General features: G+C 35.2%; 1 protein-coding gene across 10 annotated transcripts in view; it reads right to left on the reverse strand.

Annotated features, from left to right (window-relative positions):
- Positions 1 to 1,740: 1,740 nt before the first annotated feature.
- capt (adenylyl cyclase-associated protein 1) overlaps positions 1,741 to 15,812 on the reverse strand; it is a 79,730-nt gene continuing 65,658 nt past the window's right edge. For 6 of the 10 annotated variants that reach the window (XM_027356454.2, XM_027356456.2, XM_027356458.2 and 3 more), the window contains exons 3-11: positions 12,609 to 12,635; positions 10,666 to 10,865; positions 9,762 to 9,970; positions 9,345 to 9,523; positions 7,022 to 7,149; positions 5,242 to 5,292; positions 3,937 to 4,191; positions 3,583 to 3,690; positions 1,741 to 3,342 (exon numbers count right to left, since the gene is read on the reverse strand). In XM_027356454.2, the coding sequence (XP_027212255.1) occupies positions 3,115 to 3,342; positions 3,583 to 3,690; positions 3,937 to 4,191; positions 5,242 to 5,292; positions 7,022 to 7,149; positions 9,345 to 9,523; positions 9,762 to 9,970; positions 10,666 to 10,865; positions 12,609 to 12,635 (1,385 nt within the window). In that variant the 3' untranslated portion in view covers positions 1,741 to 3,114. The remainder of the gene's footprint in view (positions 3,343 to 3,582; positions 3,691 to 3,936; positions 4,192 to 5,241; positions 5,293 to 7,021; positions 7,150 to 9,344; positions 9,524 to 9,761; positions 9,971 to 10,665; positions 10,866 to 12,608; positions 12,636 to 15,812) is intronic. The other 4 variants (XM_070140316.1, XM_027356453.2, XM_027356455.2 and 1 more) reach the window with 3 other exon arrangements.

The raw sequence follows: 15,812 nt of genomic DNA on the forward strand, positions 1-15,812 counted from the left end.
CATTCATAAATAAAAGTTCAACGAACAATAACTAATGATGACTACCATAATCTATTTTTCTTGTGGAGAGATCATTCAGGAAATTGTCAAATTAATGTAACTTACTTTTAGCTGCTAATGCATTACATTTCCTCTGTAAATTAAAGATGGATTACCTCCCCCCCCAATCCATGCCTGTTGTTATTGTGGGGGGCATATGCGACTGAGGCCCAATGTTGGGGATCACCCCACACATTTCAGGCTGACCATGGCCAGTAATGAAGATTTTGTAACCTTAGGAAGGGCATTAAGCCTTGCCCCTTCATCAACTAACCTATCTAAATTTGGCTTCTCTGATTTCCCAACCCCTGCCCTTGATCATGGCTCCAACTACTGATACTAATCTTCTTGATGTTTGCTGGCAACTCACCCATTTCAAATCATTCACCCGGGTCATTACTCACTCTTCAGAATACACCAGTCTCTCCCAACATCTTCCACTCCCTCCCGTACAGTCGTCTTTATTGCCTGCCCACTCCTCCTTTATTACTACTCTTCATCTTTATTGTCCTCCACACAGCACTGGCTTTTTCCATGCTACCTGCTTTTCCTCCTGCGCTCATCCTTCTGCTGCTTCCACCTCTGCAGACCTTTTGAGTCCTCTTTTTAGCTGTCCAACAATATTGACCCCTTCCTCATCATTGTCATAAATGTTGGCATTTTGGCCACCTTACCAAACATTGTTGCTCCATAGCCTGCTGCCCTCGTATGTGCCCAACTTGGTCATAACTATTCAAATTGCTCTACTCAGTCTCACATTTGTCAGTTGGGGTGACTCCCATAATTAATTTTACAGGAGCTGTTCTGCCTACAAGCTCAAATGTGAGATAGCAGTTCTCACATGCAAACTCCATGTGATGCCAGATGAGATTTTCTCTCTACCTATTTCAACTGTCCTTCACTCTGCTCCTCTCCCATCTCTTGCCTCTACTCCATACCATCCTGCCTCTACTCCCTTTCTCCACTAGCCAAATTTTTTTTTTTTACCAAAATCTAGATACTCCAATCTATACCACTTTCCCAATGCCTATCCTTCCTTCTCCTAACTTTACCTGTCACACCAGGTGATCTAAACATTCCACCCTATCATCTACACCCACTTCTTCCTCTGCTCCTCGACCTGTCCCCTCTTCTCATATGAAAACCTTCATTTCTCAGACCTCCCCACCCAACTCCCTTCCACATGACCCAAGAGAATGCTCTTCTATCTTATCCATCCTTCAATATCTTTATTCCTATTCCCTCTACATTCAAAGTAATTGACAATATACATGTCTCAAGTTCCCCCTTTTTTTATCCATTAACTATTAAAGACAAACATTAAACATGTGTAATAAATGAAACCATGATCTATAAAAAGGAGAAAATTTTAAATGTGTCTTGATTAAAAAATTGAGTGAATCAATGAAGAGTAATTTATATTACTAACATGTCATTAGCCACCAAGAGCATTAACCCTTCCAAGACAGGTAATGACGTAATGGCCTGTGATATATATACGCGTGTGACTAGCAACAGGTGTGCTGGCTGTGCACAGCTTAGGCCTAGCCACAAAGTCTAGACTGTTGTGTGATATTTAATTACAAAAAATTCAGGTCCCATCATTATATAGTTAAAACAAAACCTTTTGGCAAGAATGCATCCTAGAAACTATTCATGGATATTTTCTTAAAAAATACACTGGGAAATAAAAGAATAAACTGGTACCCACTTGTACATTTTATTAGTTAAATCAAAATCATTACTGATATGCATATAAAATGGAAGAGTACAGTTAATCAACATTTGCAGTAGACAATTATAATTATAATAAAGCAAAGTAAAAAGGCTAGATTTTCCCATACTGTTTGATAATTATGCCACTGTCTAATACATTTCCAAATTCACCAGTTGGTAAAGAAACTAGAGGAATAATAATAAATTATGGGACTAAACTACATACAGCATCAAGAAGAGTAATGAAAGATCTCATTCAAAATTTGTGTAAAAATCGCTTTTCTTCTTATATAAAAGTAGCAACATGTATCCCTACAATGTTTTTCTTCTTCTTCTTCTAGGGATAATGAATGAGAAAACTAATTCCAGAAGTGGCAACCATGACAATGTGGGAAATATTTCTAAAGGAAGAAACAGACTTGCCTTACCAGTATGCTGATATTGTTCCTCTATATCATTATCATAATTTTTTTTTTACCTTTTTACCTTCATTACAAACTTTGGCTAAATCATTCCCATTGATCTTGTCACTTTACAAAGGTTATAAATATCTCTCTCATGCATTCCTTATCCATACGCATTTTTCAAACAATTCTTTGGCTATTTAGAGGAGGAATCAGACTGGTTCTAAATAACTTGTGCTTTTGAGTAACATTGTGTCTTACATTCATATGAGTAAAAAAGCTTCACTTTTCCATTTTAATGTTGTTGCTTTTTGGATAAATAACTGATACAGTCTAGAGCTAACTGTTGACTTGGTGGGGGAACTGGAATCACAAATTAGATGAACTATTAACAAATTCATGATCCTTTCTAATATTTTAACTCAAGGAAATATCATTTCATTGACTGTGTTTTCTATCTCATTGCACACTATGGCAATTACTAAATCAAGCCATAACATCTAAATAATTTGGTGCCAATCCTTTAAATGTGTTGTTTGTAGTTAAATTATGTTTAATGTTACACTGGCTTTATACTGATTGTATAAAAAGCTGAAACTAGTAATTATTCTTGTGCTTGCATAATTAAACCTTCATTTCACTCTGAGGACTCATCAATTTCTAATACGTCTTTGTCAAGAAAGAAAATTCTCAAATCAAAACTACATGTATCAAACTGTAATCCACTACGAAATTTGGACATTTCTTGAATCCACTATTAACAAATCCTTTAAAAATCACTTCCTGGGATGACTATTCACATCAAGCACCAATAAATATCCTCAAATGTGTTTTCTTAATGTATGTAAACAATTTTTTCTTTAAATCAAGTAAATTAATTGTGCCAGGTTCCAAAATTATCCTCTCTCTTCCTCTTGTTCTCTATTTCTCCTACATGAGCATTGTTTCACAGACTTTAACCAGCCTTTTCGGTACATGTAGTGACCAGGGAATGGCCCTTGATCACCGTCTTGAACTGCTCAGGAACAGGACATTCTACAAACTCGCCATCCTCTTTGGGAATAAGGATGTTCATTTCAGAGGACTTGGCTGTGATGATTTCTGTGTTGAGAGACTGTTTGCTCAGGTAAACATGGCAACCATCGGTCTTCTCAATCGTGATAGTTGGCATGATGCCCATCACCTGCAGGAAAGAAAGAAAAGATTATGATATAGTGAGAAAAATATAGGTATACAATAAATATGTTATGTTAACTTCTACTTCATCATTATATTCTTATTTGAACAGTATCTTGTAGACTAATAAGTCATTAACTGCCCTACAAATGAGTGAAGTTTACTTAACTATATAGTTACTATCTTAACTAAAATTTTGAAGTTAATTGAGGCACTATAGGGAATACATGACAAATAACATTCTTACCTGGACCTTGCACGATTGACAATTGACAACCTCCGCAGAAGAAACCAGGTTATCAAATACTACAGCAGACTTCTTACAGGAGTCTAATATGACAGAATTAACTTTACCCTGTGGGAAGTAAAAAGTTATAAATATAATCTCTAGATACCTAAGAACAAGAACATTAAATAATGTTATCAGCCTCTATTACTATAAAGAACCAAGTATCAACAGCTAACAAGCATGACAGAAATTGAAGAAGATATCCATGTGATATATAAAAATAACTGAATAAATACAATCGAGTAAAAGAAAAGAAAGTGAGTATAAAAGAAAGAAATGAAAAAATAAAATAAATAACAAAAGAAAGCCTACCTTAACTTGAACCACTATGTTCTGGCACTTGAAGATGTACACAGATTGATCCATCTTAGCATTATCGACCACAAGACTTGGTTTGTCTTTCTGGTATTCGATAAACCACTTCTTCCCTTCAAGAGCAAACTTGGGAGGGCGTTCTGGTGACTCACGAGTGGGTGCACGAACAGGGGCAGTCTCTGTCTGCTTGACAAATGGTTTTGGTCCCTCACGCAGACTGGGGTTTTTGTGGGTTTTCTGGTCATCTCTAACCTGGAAAAGATTTGCAAATTTGTATTGCTGATTTTCCATAAACTTCCCTCTTTCTCTTCTTTGTTTTTAAGGTATATATATTTTTTCTTTATTTTTTTGTAGCTTGACTGATATTCAACTGACCTTTACCTTCCCTTGAAAGCAAAAATAATGGTTAGTGAAAGCATTGTTTTTACTATTATACCCTGTAATCATAAGAAAAATAATCAAGTTTAGATGTTGTAAAGCTGAATTCTTTACTTCTTCATTTAAGATATTGTTTTTTTTTTAATTACATCAAAGAAAAAAATTATGGTTTAGCTATGCTTTGGATTTACCAAATATCCATAATGATATTGAAGAAAAATGAAGAGGCTTTAATTTGTAATGAAATATGAAATTAAACCCAGCAGGGATGTACCTGCCCCATAGAAATACGAATGTTAAACATGGATTAGTCAATGACACATGAGGTGAGGTATTTTTATGCTGCTCTGGTTAGTATGAACATAAAATTAGTTAAAATTGTGCAAAGAAAAAAAATGCTAGGAAGCCTTTTGAGGTTAGTAAGATAAATATAATCCTTCCACTTGTGTTCCTCATAGTCCCATTAGTCCATTCAAAGATCCAAATATATGAATAAAGTTCTAATTTTACATCACCAATTTTCCCAACAACATACAATACCTTTCAACTGCATTTGTATACACTTACAACAATAAAGACAAAGTCAATGATATCAGTAAAATGTAGTCTATATTCCTTCAAACTTAGAATAATTCATTAGACACCTACATGCAGGACTTGGATACCCATCTACATATACAGTACAGGATATATTAAAGTGCATATATGTATATATAAAAGCCTCCACATACACATACAAATACCTGTAGAAACAGGAGACAAATGTCGTCTACATATCCATTCACCTAAAAGTTTGGAAGGGGAAAAGGCCTATGTATGTGCATAAATAAATTTTTTTCAGCATTTTACAGCAAGAGGTAATGCAGCATATGTAACCTGTATACCAGAGAATACCCCCACAAAAGAAAAGATATGTCAATTTACTGTCTGTGGCGTCCACACCCCTGGTGGAAGACGAGGTGCGTTGCGGTCCACCTAAATAAGAAATAAAATAAAACCTGATAACTTTTTCTTGTTATTCTTTGACATAAAAAATGTTGCTCCACAGATGTACAGGAAAATGTGACCAACTTGTTTTATGAGGTTGGTGCAAAGGTGTATCCTGTGAGACATCTACGGAAGGAAAATAACAACCATCCAACTCTTGGACTGCTTATATCTGATGATAGGTCTAAGTGTTTGTGAAACCTTCAATGCAACACCACTGGACCAAAAAGAGGAATCTTCAACTGAAAACTGCCTGGTTTTTAACAAGACTACCTCACTGTGCCCTGACTAGACCGATGTATCACACTGCAGTTACTGCTTTGCTATGACTTGAATCAAAACAGCATTTTACTTTCTTTGGAGGAGTAACACATGCTTATTTTAGTTATATAAACCACACTAAAGCATAGCAATTCTGTAAATTAATTTGTAAAAGCATAAACGTTATCACTCATTCAAAGTTATTTAACCCCTTTGATCTGGGTGATGTGACTATCATGGTAATGGGTGGTGTGAACATGCCATCCTGGGAAAAAATGGCCGCGGGTGGGGTGACGTGAAGTTGTTGTCATGAGCAAGGCCAGGGTGATGGAAAAGACTCGCCATAAGTGCACAAATCTCGTGGAGGGTGCTCTTACTCATTTAACATTTAGAAAGGGGTTTTGCATTATTCCCATCGAGAAACGAGTGTGGAATGTAACGTCTGTCAGCCATGACTGGAAGAGTGCTCGCTCCAGGGAGGACACCATTTCCATGCTCAGCATCCTATTCCTAGCCGCCGTGACCAGCAGTGTAGGTTGTATTACAGAAAATTGATTACAAAAAATTTCTTTCTTTTTTTTCTTGCACTGACCTATTTACTATATAGAGAGATGAACTAGTGCCTGTACACAGAAAACAGTCTATTGCCATTTGGATAAAGTAAATTAACATTGCAAGGGAAGGCAATGACTATTGTCACTGCACATAAGTGTGCATGGATCTGGCCTACACACTGCACACGCTGCAGTGCAGCCACATGTATTTTGGTCCATGTGATTGCCATGAAGCAACCTGATTCAAGGGGTTAATATAAAATCTATACTCAGTACGAAAAATATAACTGCTTTTCTCTTCGCAAATATGCCTTAGAATAAAGGTTTCTTAATGTTATTGCACGGAGTTGCAAACTACATAGAGATAATATGGAGTCTGCTCAAGGAAAACCATCAATTACCATATTCATACAGAATAACAAATGACAAATTTAGATCTTGGAAAAGGGTAAAAATGCAGAAAAATGGTTGTGCAGAGAGAGATCATAATATTGCAAAGGGAAATGTTCATGTGGGTTGGGCCTATAAACCACACATCCAGAAGAGTAGCCACTCGAGTAAGCCTAATGCCTGGATTTTGGTCCACATGCGAGGCAACCGGATTAAACAAGGTATTACCTCAGTGCTCTGCATCAGCCACTTAAAATGAACCTCAAAAGTCTTCAACATCCCACATTTATGATAAATCTCTTACATGCTGTTCAAATCTTTTGCATTTGTTTTGGGATAGAAAAATTAAGCAAAACAGAAAGAACACTTTCTACACAGTAATAAGCATCTCACTATCATCACCAGTATCAAAAACACAATAAAACAATAATGATTAAATATTAAACAAAAATAACAATAATAAAACAAAAATAACAAAACAAGCAAAACAGTACACCACCTAAACTCCTTACCTTTTTGAGCCCGGCTGTGATATCTGTTCCCTTATTAATAGAGGCGAAGAGTGCAGCTCGGCCATCATCCTCCGCAGCCACAGCTTTTGGCACCAGTGGGACCATTGGGGGAGGGGGAGGGATGCCAGCTACCGACAATACAGCGAAAGTTAGCTACATTTTTACAACCGCTAGGAGAATAAATCAACAAAAGTTACAATAACACTGCCAATGATGTTATTGGGAGATGAAGAGAAATAAATTTGATTGTCTTTTTTTTTTGTCTTTTTTTTCTTTTAAGCCTGACAAGGAGGATCCTTGGATGTGCTTACAGTGAAATAATTAAAAATTATTCCATTCTATAAATCAGTTAATATACTTTCCTAGTGGATTCTGAAATATATATTTGTAATAATATTGCATTTGTAATAATTAAACAAACATATAATCTAAAATATAGATATACAGTAGCTGACCACCAATGTCCAAAAAATATTTTCAGAGATTCTCATGAAAAATTAAACATACATAATTCTGAGTCAGCTAGCAATAAAATCTGGTCTAACAAATCTTTAACGTCACATTTCAGAATCATAACTAATATTGTATAATTTCAGTGGGTAATCTTTGATAACAGATTTTTCCACCTTTAATCCTAGGAAAAAAATATACAATTTATAGCCAACACCTTACAAACAAAGACATTGAGGCTAGCAAAACAATGATATGAACATGACCCTAAAAATACCACTACAATAGCTCTACGAGTAATCCTTATACACCTATGTGCCATATGGTGATAGCCCTACACATCAAAAGCCAAGTACTGTCAAATTATGGACTTCAACTGTTTTATCCTTCACTTTTTTTTCTTTGTGGTAATTTCACTATTTGAAGGACAAGGGACTAGCTGGTATAAATATTTTCTAATGAAAAGTCTAAATGTAAAAGTAAAATATGAAAAAATGTGATGAGAAAGTTTCATTATTGTTAACAATAAAGATTGCAATAATAAGAGAAAGACCTGCTAAAAAGTTGCATTGTGAGAATCCCATCTTACTTATTTTATTCTCATTCTAAAATAAAAGCATGGTTAAGATTTTTAAAAATCACCAAGAATTCTCCTTCTAAAGAATTCACGCTAAATTATCTTATCAAATAGAGCATACAGCTACTAGCTATACCCAAGAAGTAAACAAACAAATCATAATTTTAATAACAATAATGAAAACAAAATCTACTTCAAGCTTTACATCTACTTTTATTTAATCTGAAAAAGAAAACAATGGAATATAAATGAAAGGATAATCTTAACATTACATATAATGATACTTCTTACATATTACGCAAGTTTACATTCATACGTAAGTGCAAGTGCTTTTGCATGAAAAATTTCTATGCATGTGTGCATCCCCATTGGGTATTCACACAGTCTACTGTTCTTTTCTTTTGAAAACATTTTTTGTAGGTAGATGACTTCACAAGTGCTCAACCACCAAGGAGACAATTAGTAAGCCCATGAGTCCTCTGCTGATTTCCTCTTTGTGATTTTTTAGGAATTCTTTTTCTAAAGCATTTAATAACAATGTTGTCATTATGATTATTATTATGCTATTAAAACTAACAGCAAGACCTCCCCCCCCCCAAAAAAAAAAGAAAAAAAGATGAACAGGTGAACTTGATAAGATTAGTAATTGACACTTTGATGTAGGATGGCAAGTATGATTGCTATCTTGGCAATGATGGGTGAAGCCCTATATTTAAAAGAAACTACACCTTTACCCAGTCTAGTATTCTCACATGACATATTGTCCCACTTGGTGTTCTTTAAGTTCCATATGAGCATAAAGGTTACAGAACCACTTTGTCTGTATATCATCAAAAGTATTAACAAATTGTTAGCTATTTTTGCCATTTTTTCAGATGTTATATAAAAACCTGCACTCAAGATTTAGTAGTTTACTAATAAACAAAACAAGGTTTACTCAAGTGTTTTGTAAATGGTTAATAACAATTGATAAAGATTCTTTTCCTTATTCTATGATGTTTTAATATACCGTAAAATTGAAAGATAAAGGCACAAGGTCAATCCAGTTTTCAGAATGCCTCATGTATTAATACAGACATTTACAAATTTCTGGTAATTTACTTACATTGAAAAAATATTAACAAATAAAAAGATCAATAAACAAATATCAAAATCAACTGTGCAATAAGTATTAGAATTTTTGCTGCCCCAGACTCCTAAGAACCTAGGTACAATACCTGAGTCAAGGATACACTTAAATGAAAAAGCTGAATGCTAACCAACAAAGACTAACGACAACAAAACCCACTAACTTACGAGGAGGAGGGGGAGGAACACCGCAGTTAGCCGGAGCAGCCTTGAGGTTTGACATTGCGTTGCCACCACGAGTGTTCCAGGAGAGACCTGTGGTGTGGTGAGTCTTGACGTACTGCTGAAGCTCCTTGAAGACGTTGTTCCAGTGCTGGACCCATTCAACGTGAACTTTGTCCTTGTCCCTGTAATTCAATGCGGAATACTATGAGGAAACTTGCTTATTATGAGTGGTGAGGTATTTTCCAATTCATAATGTTTTTTATCACCACATCAGGGAAACCATTGTGTTTAATAACAATGAAGTGAACAAACGAACATACTTAAACAATTGACACAACCAATCTGTTAGAAAAAAATATATATATATGACTATAATAATAATAACAATATTAACAATAAAATAAAATAAAAACTACGTACTTGTATTCCTTGAGAACCCTGTTAGTATAGAATACTGCCGAGTCTCCCATCTCCTTAACATAAGGTGCTGGTGCTGGAGAAACAGCCACCCATGATAGGCCAGGAATAGATTCGGACACTGCAGACAGGTGATTGAAGAATGGCGACTGGCGTTTAGATTCCCTAAATGCAATCACTTCCTGGACCTTCTTGCCAGTTGGCTCTAGTACCTGCAGTAACATGGCTCATGAAACAGCTGGCAGTGTATTCATATAATTCTGATAACATACATTTACAATTAAAGAAAAGCTTTGGTATGCTACCTTCACCTATATTGAAGTATGCTACCTTCACCTATATTGAAGTATGCTACCTTCACCTATATTGAAGTATGCTACCTTCACCTATATTGAAGTATGCTACCTTCACCTGTATTGTTACCTACGTCCCTTTTCCCTCTTACTCTATCTTCCTCCCTTATAATTAACGCTATTGCACTCATATTTTGGCAAAGTCATTCTTGTTCAATCATTTAGGCAGCAGCAAAAAGTTTAATCAATTAAATAAAATTCCTAATGTCCCAATTTATTTACCCATCTTTTTCATGTCCCAGTTTATTTATCAAATAATTTCATTCTACTCTTGACCTTTTATTATCTTTCTTTCTGTACATGTTGGGTCAAATGTCTTCCTACTTAATGGATAAATATTTTGAGGCTTTTTTATCAGCATAATAATTAATTCTATGTCAAAGGACTTCTATTTCAACATGAAATAAATAAGAACTAAATGTATTAAACTACGAAAAATTTGTCTCACTGGTCTGAATAAATCAATAAAAAAAAAAAAAAATTAAGCTAGCTAATTTTTCAGCCACATCCAAACACTCAGCCAGACTTAGTCATACCACTATAAACAATCATACCTGAGGCAGTTCACTGTCAAGGGGTCGTTGACTCTTTGAAGCCATGACCAAGAAAGCACGCTGATTGATGAATGTTTCCTGCACCATCTTTGCAATTGCAGCGACATCTCCCCCAATCTGGTTGCTAGTGTCCAGGAAGGCCTTGAAGGGGCCCGAGAGGAGGTCATCGTAGGCAAGTACGAATGGCACTGTGCAATCCTCTGTTAAATAAACGCAGACATTAGATTTATTGAAAATTATCTTATGAATCTTGTATGTGTATATTATAATCTTTGTGAAAATTGTTTTATGAATATTATATACATGTATGAAATTACTTTCTACTTGGCATAGCCAAAAGTATTCTAAAAATTTACTTCTATCTGATAACTTAATGCATATAATTTACATGATAACAACCTCATTACTAATGTAAAGGAAGAATACCAATGTATAAGAAATAAAGTACCTATACATATGTATGTATATATTTGCATGTTTGTGTGCACAAGATTGTTCAGCACTTTTTTTGATGCTGTGGAAGGCCAGATTACAAAATTGTTTTGGAAAAAACATGCAGTTAAGAGAATTTATTCAATACATATGTGATTAAAACTCTCAATGCCATTCATATAAAATTCTCTCTTCTTCCCAAGTAGCCACCCTTAGCCATAGTAACAAATTTATGAAAATGAACAGGTACTGCAAGTACTTATGAGGAAAGTTTAAGGCAATATAAAACAGTAAAAAAACAACAACACTGGGAAAGAGGAAAGAATCACATTTTATAGAACTTTTCTTGAAATGGTGTTTCTCTGGTGTTTTCATTACTGTCTGAAAATACTAAATATCACTGTTGAGGAATTCATTGTCATGTCAAGTGGAAAGATGTAACAAATCCATGTAGACATCATACATAATATTAGCACACATAAATGGCAATACAAAACCAAGACTGTTTTCTAATAAATCCTACTATTGTACAGCAATATCCATCTAATAGTACACTTCAAAATCCCATACATGTTTTGTTTCTGAAATGAAACTATCAAAGGAATGCAAATAATGTATACAATGAAACTGAAAAGAACACTAAACTGATCACGTATGACTATACTAATTTTTTTTCTTCAAAAATAATCTTTATAATTATTTCATGTATCATAGCCGACTCAAAATACAAACAGACAGTAATTGTCAGGTACTGTCAGGTACTTTCTAAATTAAATTCACCCCATTCTCCATTCCAAATTAAGTAACATTTTCACTTCTTTAAATATCAATCTAAACCATTAGCCGCCAGGTGGCATGTACATACATGCCATGGCTGTTGTGGACTGAAAAACGGATGGTATCCCGCGCTATTGGCTCGTCAGACGGAGTTTGCTTTCTCCTATAGTAGCGACTTCATTTATATAGTAAAGATTTTAGGCAATAGTACCTATAATGAAGGCAAACCTTCAAAGTTATAATATCTTTTATAAATTATAGCAAAATAAAAGTCAAATGTTGCTCACAAACTTCCAAATGAGTCAGGCGCAAACAGGGGAAACTGCTGATGCGTGCCAACTATCCCGTTATTACGTCCACTTGTCAAACATTTTTAACCAGCGGCATTGGGTTAAAAGGTCTTGTAATATTTTGAGAATGGGATCAAGGCATCACCTGGTATGCCATCTCACATTTACAGTTACATATAGCTTATATAGTTGAATGATGACTGGATGTAGCATTCCTTAAAAGCCAACTTGCCTTCACGTAGAGTCAGTTTCACTGTCTCATCTGCCATGACTACATACTGATCACTCAAAATCTAGCTAGATACAAGGTCATTTGAGGGGGGGGGAGAGGAGGAAATGCTTAAAATATAAAAGCCGTATGTAGAAAAGGACAAATGCATTAAAAATGCAGGGTGCAAGGGGGGCCACACACAATTGCATTTACCATATCCAAGAGACACCTACCACCCCAAATCAAGCCTGGACGACGCTCTGAAATGCGTAATCAGTTAAGCAAATAAACATGAAATTAGATAGGGTTAAGAAGAATGAAAAATAATTGTGAAAATAACAGACACAGAAGCAAGATCTGAAAAATTGTTTCTTAGCAGGTCAAATCCAACACAGTGAGTAAAAACAATTAATTCAGATATAACTGAACATATTATTAGACAGAGAAGAAGGAACCATGATTTGGCAGAATAAGAAATGAAAAGAAATTATATATCAAGCAAAGAAACCAAAGAAAAAGGAGTGGGATATATAATGCTACTGGCTGGATATTTCCTATAAAAAATAATAATAATATCAAGTGTTTATATACCATGGTTTTCTTCTTCCAGTTTGCAATCAAATACTATCAAAGCAAGAAAAAATTGGGAACAGTATTCCATAATCATTAAAATAATCATCACATATTTGTAAAGAACAAAACAAAAAAATGAGAATCCAACACAAATATCTAAAAGAATTATTCAAATATGTTAAGAAAAAATAGGTACTTACAAGTACTGAAACAAGGGGAAAACTATTCTAAATTTCCTAATAGCATAATGATATGGATATTGTTAATATAAACATTTTTACTTTCAACCTATGTTATTGCAAAACCTTGGACTTTATGAAACAGAACATGCTATCTATCTAAATTAATATTCGCATATCATTAGATGCCAGTTCCATTTTTATTCTCAGGTGCTCTATCCCCTATTTTTATCATTCCTTTATCAGAAGTATGTCACTTACTAATACACTTGTCTCTACATCTGTTAATTGCACTTTGCCAACAACTTTCAGGAAACCTTATGAGCAGTTTATATATGAATGGCTTCTTCAGATTTCCTACAAGCCTGCCCCTTGCACAAAGCCACATAAAATAATGGATACTGTACACTTTAGACTTGAATGAAATCCTGGACTTTTGTATTTAGTCATTAAATAAGGGATATAATAACTGCTCAGAACATTAACAGATGTTAAAAGAAAAAATCCTCAACCCATACTATACTGAGGGAACAGCCATGAAACCCCTTCATGGTACTCTGAATACCTCCAAAAATTTATATGGTTTATCAAAAACCCATTAATATGATTGTATGTGTGTGTGTGTGTGTGTGTGTGTGTGTGTGTGTGTGTGTGTGTGTGTGTGTGTGTGTGTGTGTGTGTGTGTGTGTGTGTGTGTGTGTGTGTGTGTGTGTGTGTGTGTGCGACTGTGTGCGTGTGCGTGAGTGTGCGAGTGCAAGTCTGTGCCTACACACGCATGAATGTATGTATGTGTGTGTATGCAACCCAGCCCCAGGGTTGCAAGCCAGCACAACTCAGTGCTGACCCTGCACAGAAGCATGAAAAGGCAAAGAGAAAGAAGATATATGTGTGTATGCATATAAAAGTACATATGTATGAATTTATGTCTATCTGTATGTATGTATATTTGCATGTGTATGTATGTTTGTATGTAAGTATGTAAGTATGTATATATGTATATATGTATATATGTATGTATGTATGTATGTATGTATGTATGTATGCAAGTAAGTATGCATGCATGTCAGAATTTTCAACATCTTTCACTGACACTTTGTCAAGACAAAACTACAAGATAAATGAATAATGAGAAATGCAAATATGCAAAAAATACCACTTAACAATTTGAAGTACTTCAAATACATTTGTAGTTCTGTACAATCACTGGCCTGCTTCCAAGAAAGAAACACCTCACACCTCAACTGAAGTCAAACCACAGACCATGAACCAAACCTCCATTGTTTACACCGGAAAAAATTTCCAATCCATTATGCAAGCAGTTGTACCCAACAATATCTTTACTATTATATTCTGATGTTTGTGAAATGGGACAATCATGGTATATGTGAAAGTAAAAGTTCATAATTGGCAATAGTGATGATGCGAGTGTGTTGAGATGAAAAATGTGACGTGCAAAAATGATAGCAATATTTGTAGACTGAAATAATGTGTGGTCTGTGGACACCCTGGAGTCAGCACAATACTCCAAGTTGTCTGCAAACTAATTCTAGTATCAGATAAAATATTGATAATAAACTGACCCAAAACATCATTAATTTCAAAATAGGGATTTGCTCCATGACACAGTTTAAAATGCAGTATTATTCTTTTATCTACCACATATACCTTTAAGCTGAGGAATGGAAGAGGAAGCCAGCAGAGCAAATTTATAAATAAAAGTCTATTTTTAATTTTACTAATTTACCCATGCATTAGCCACTGGTCTAAGCCTGGCTTTTGTGCCCATCAGCACACTGGTAATGGCCTATAAACCTTCACTGTATACATCCTGACAAAATAGAGCTTGTAGACTTCCTGGACAAATTTTGTCATGGAAACTGTCCGAACTCTAAACTATGAGAACATATGTTGCGGATGTTTGCTGGTCAAAGACTGACAAAATATATGACTTAAAAGCCTTGGTGCTATTATTTAATTTATTACTTGAACTAGTCTGTGGGCTTGGAGACATTGTTTTTGCAACAATACATTAAGAAAGCTGTTAGGTGTATTGCTGCACCAGCGTTTGCTATTCAGTAAGAAAAGGTGAGGTGACCGAGGTAGCCGAACTTGATATTTTACTTACAGTAACAAGCTGAACAAAATCATTTGGTCCACCACTGAAACCCTCAGCCATTTTTAATTTTCATATGAAAGTAATATCTATTTCCTTTAATTTTCTTACTGAAAACATATCTTACAAGGGAACAACTGTTAAACTAAGATAACTACTAGAAAAATCAAGGAAGTTGATCAATCCTAAAAAGAAAAGAAAAAGCATATCTTCCCCAAGCCCATATTCCTGTCCAAAAACCTCTTTCCCACAAGGCTGAAGACCCAGGAAATAGGCGGGCTGACATAATCTCCCCAGCCCATACAGGAATTTGACACACAGCAACAGCTGATTTCTCCCTAGCCTTGAAATCCACCCACACCAAGATGCTTTTAAAAGCTTACGGGTTTATGCCTTGCCAAATACACAAATATCCGCCAAGGGAGCTATTGAAAGCTGCCTCTCCTGCTTCCTTGGTCTTCCCCTTGCCATAGAAACCTGGAAGTGGAATATTATGTATGATAAAAGCCGAGTAATCTCTATCTTGGCGATCCGGTGTCAGTTCCGCGAAACATTGCCAACTCAAAACGGGT

The sequence above is a fragment of the Penaeus vannamei genome, chromosome 26 (assembly GCF_042767895.1).
Source record: "Penaeus vannamei isolate JL-2024 chromosome 26, ASM4276789v1, whole genome shotgun sequence".
NCBI classification, from domain to species: domain Eukaryota; kingdom Metazoa; phylum Arthropoda; class Malacostraca; order Decapoda; family Penaeidae; genus Penaeus; species Penaeus vannamei.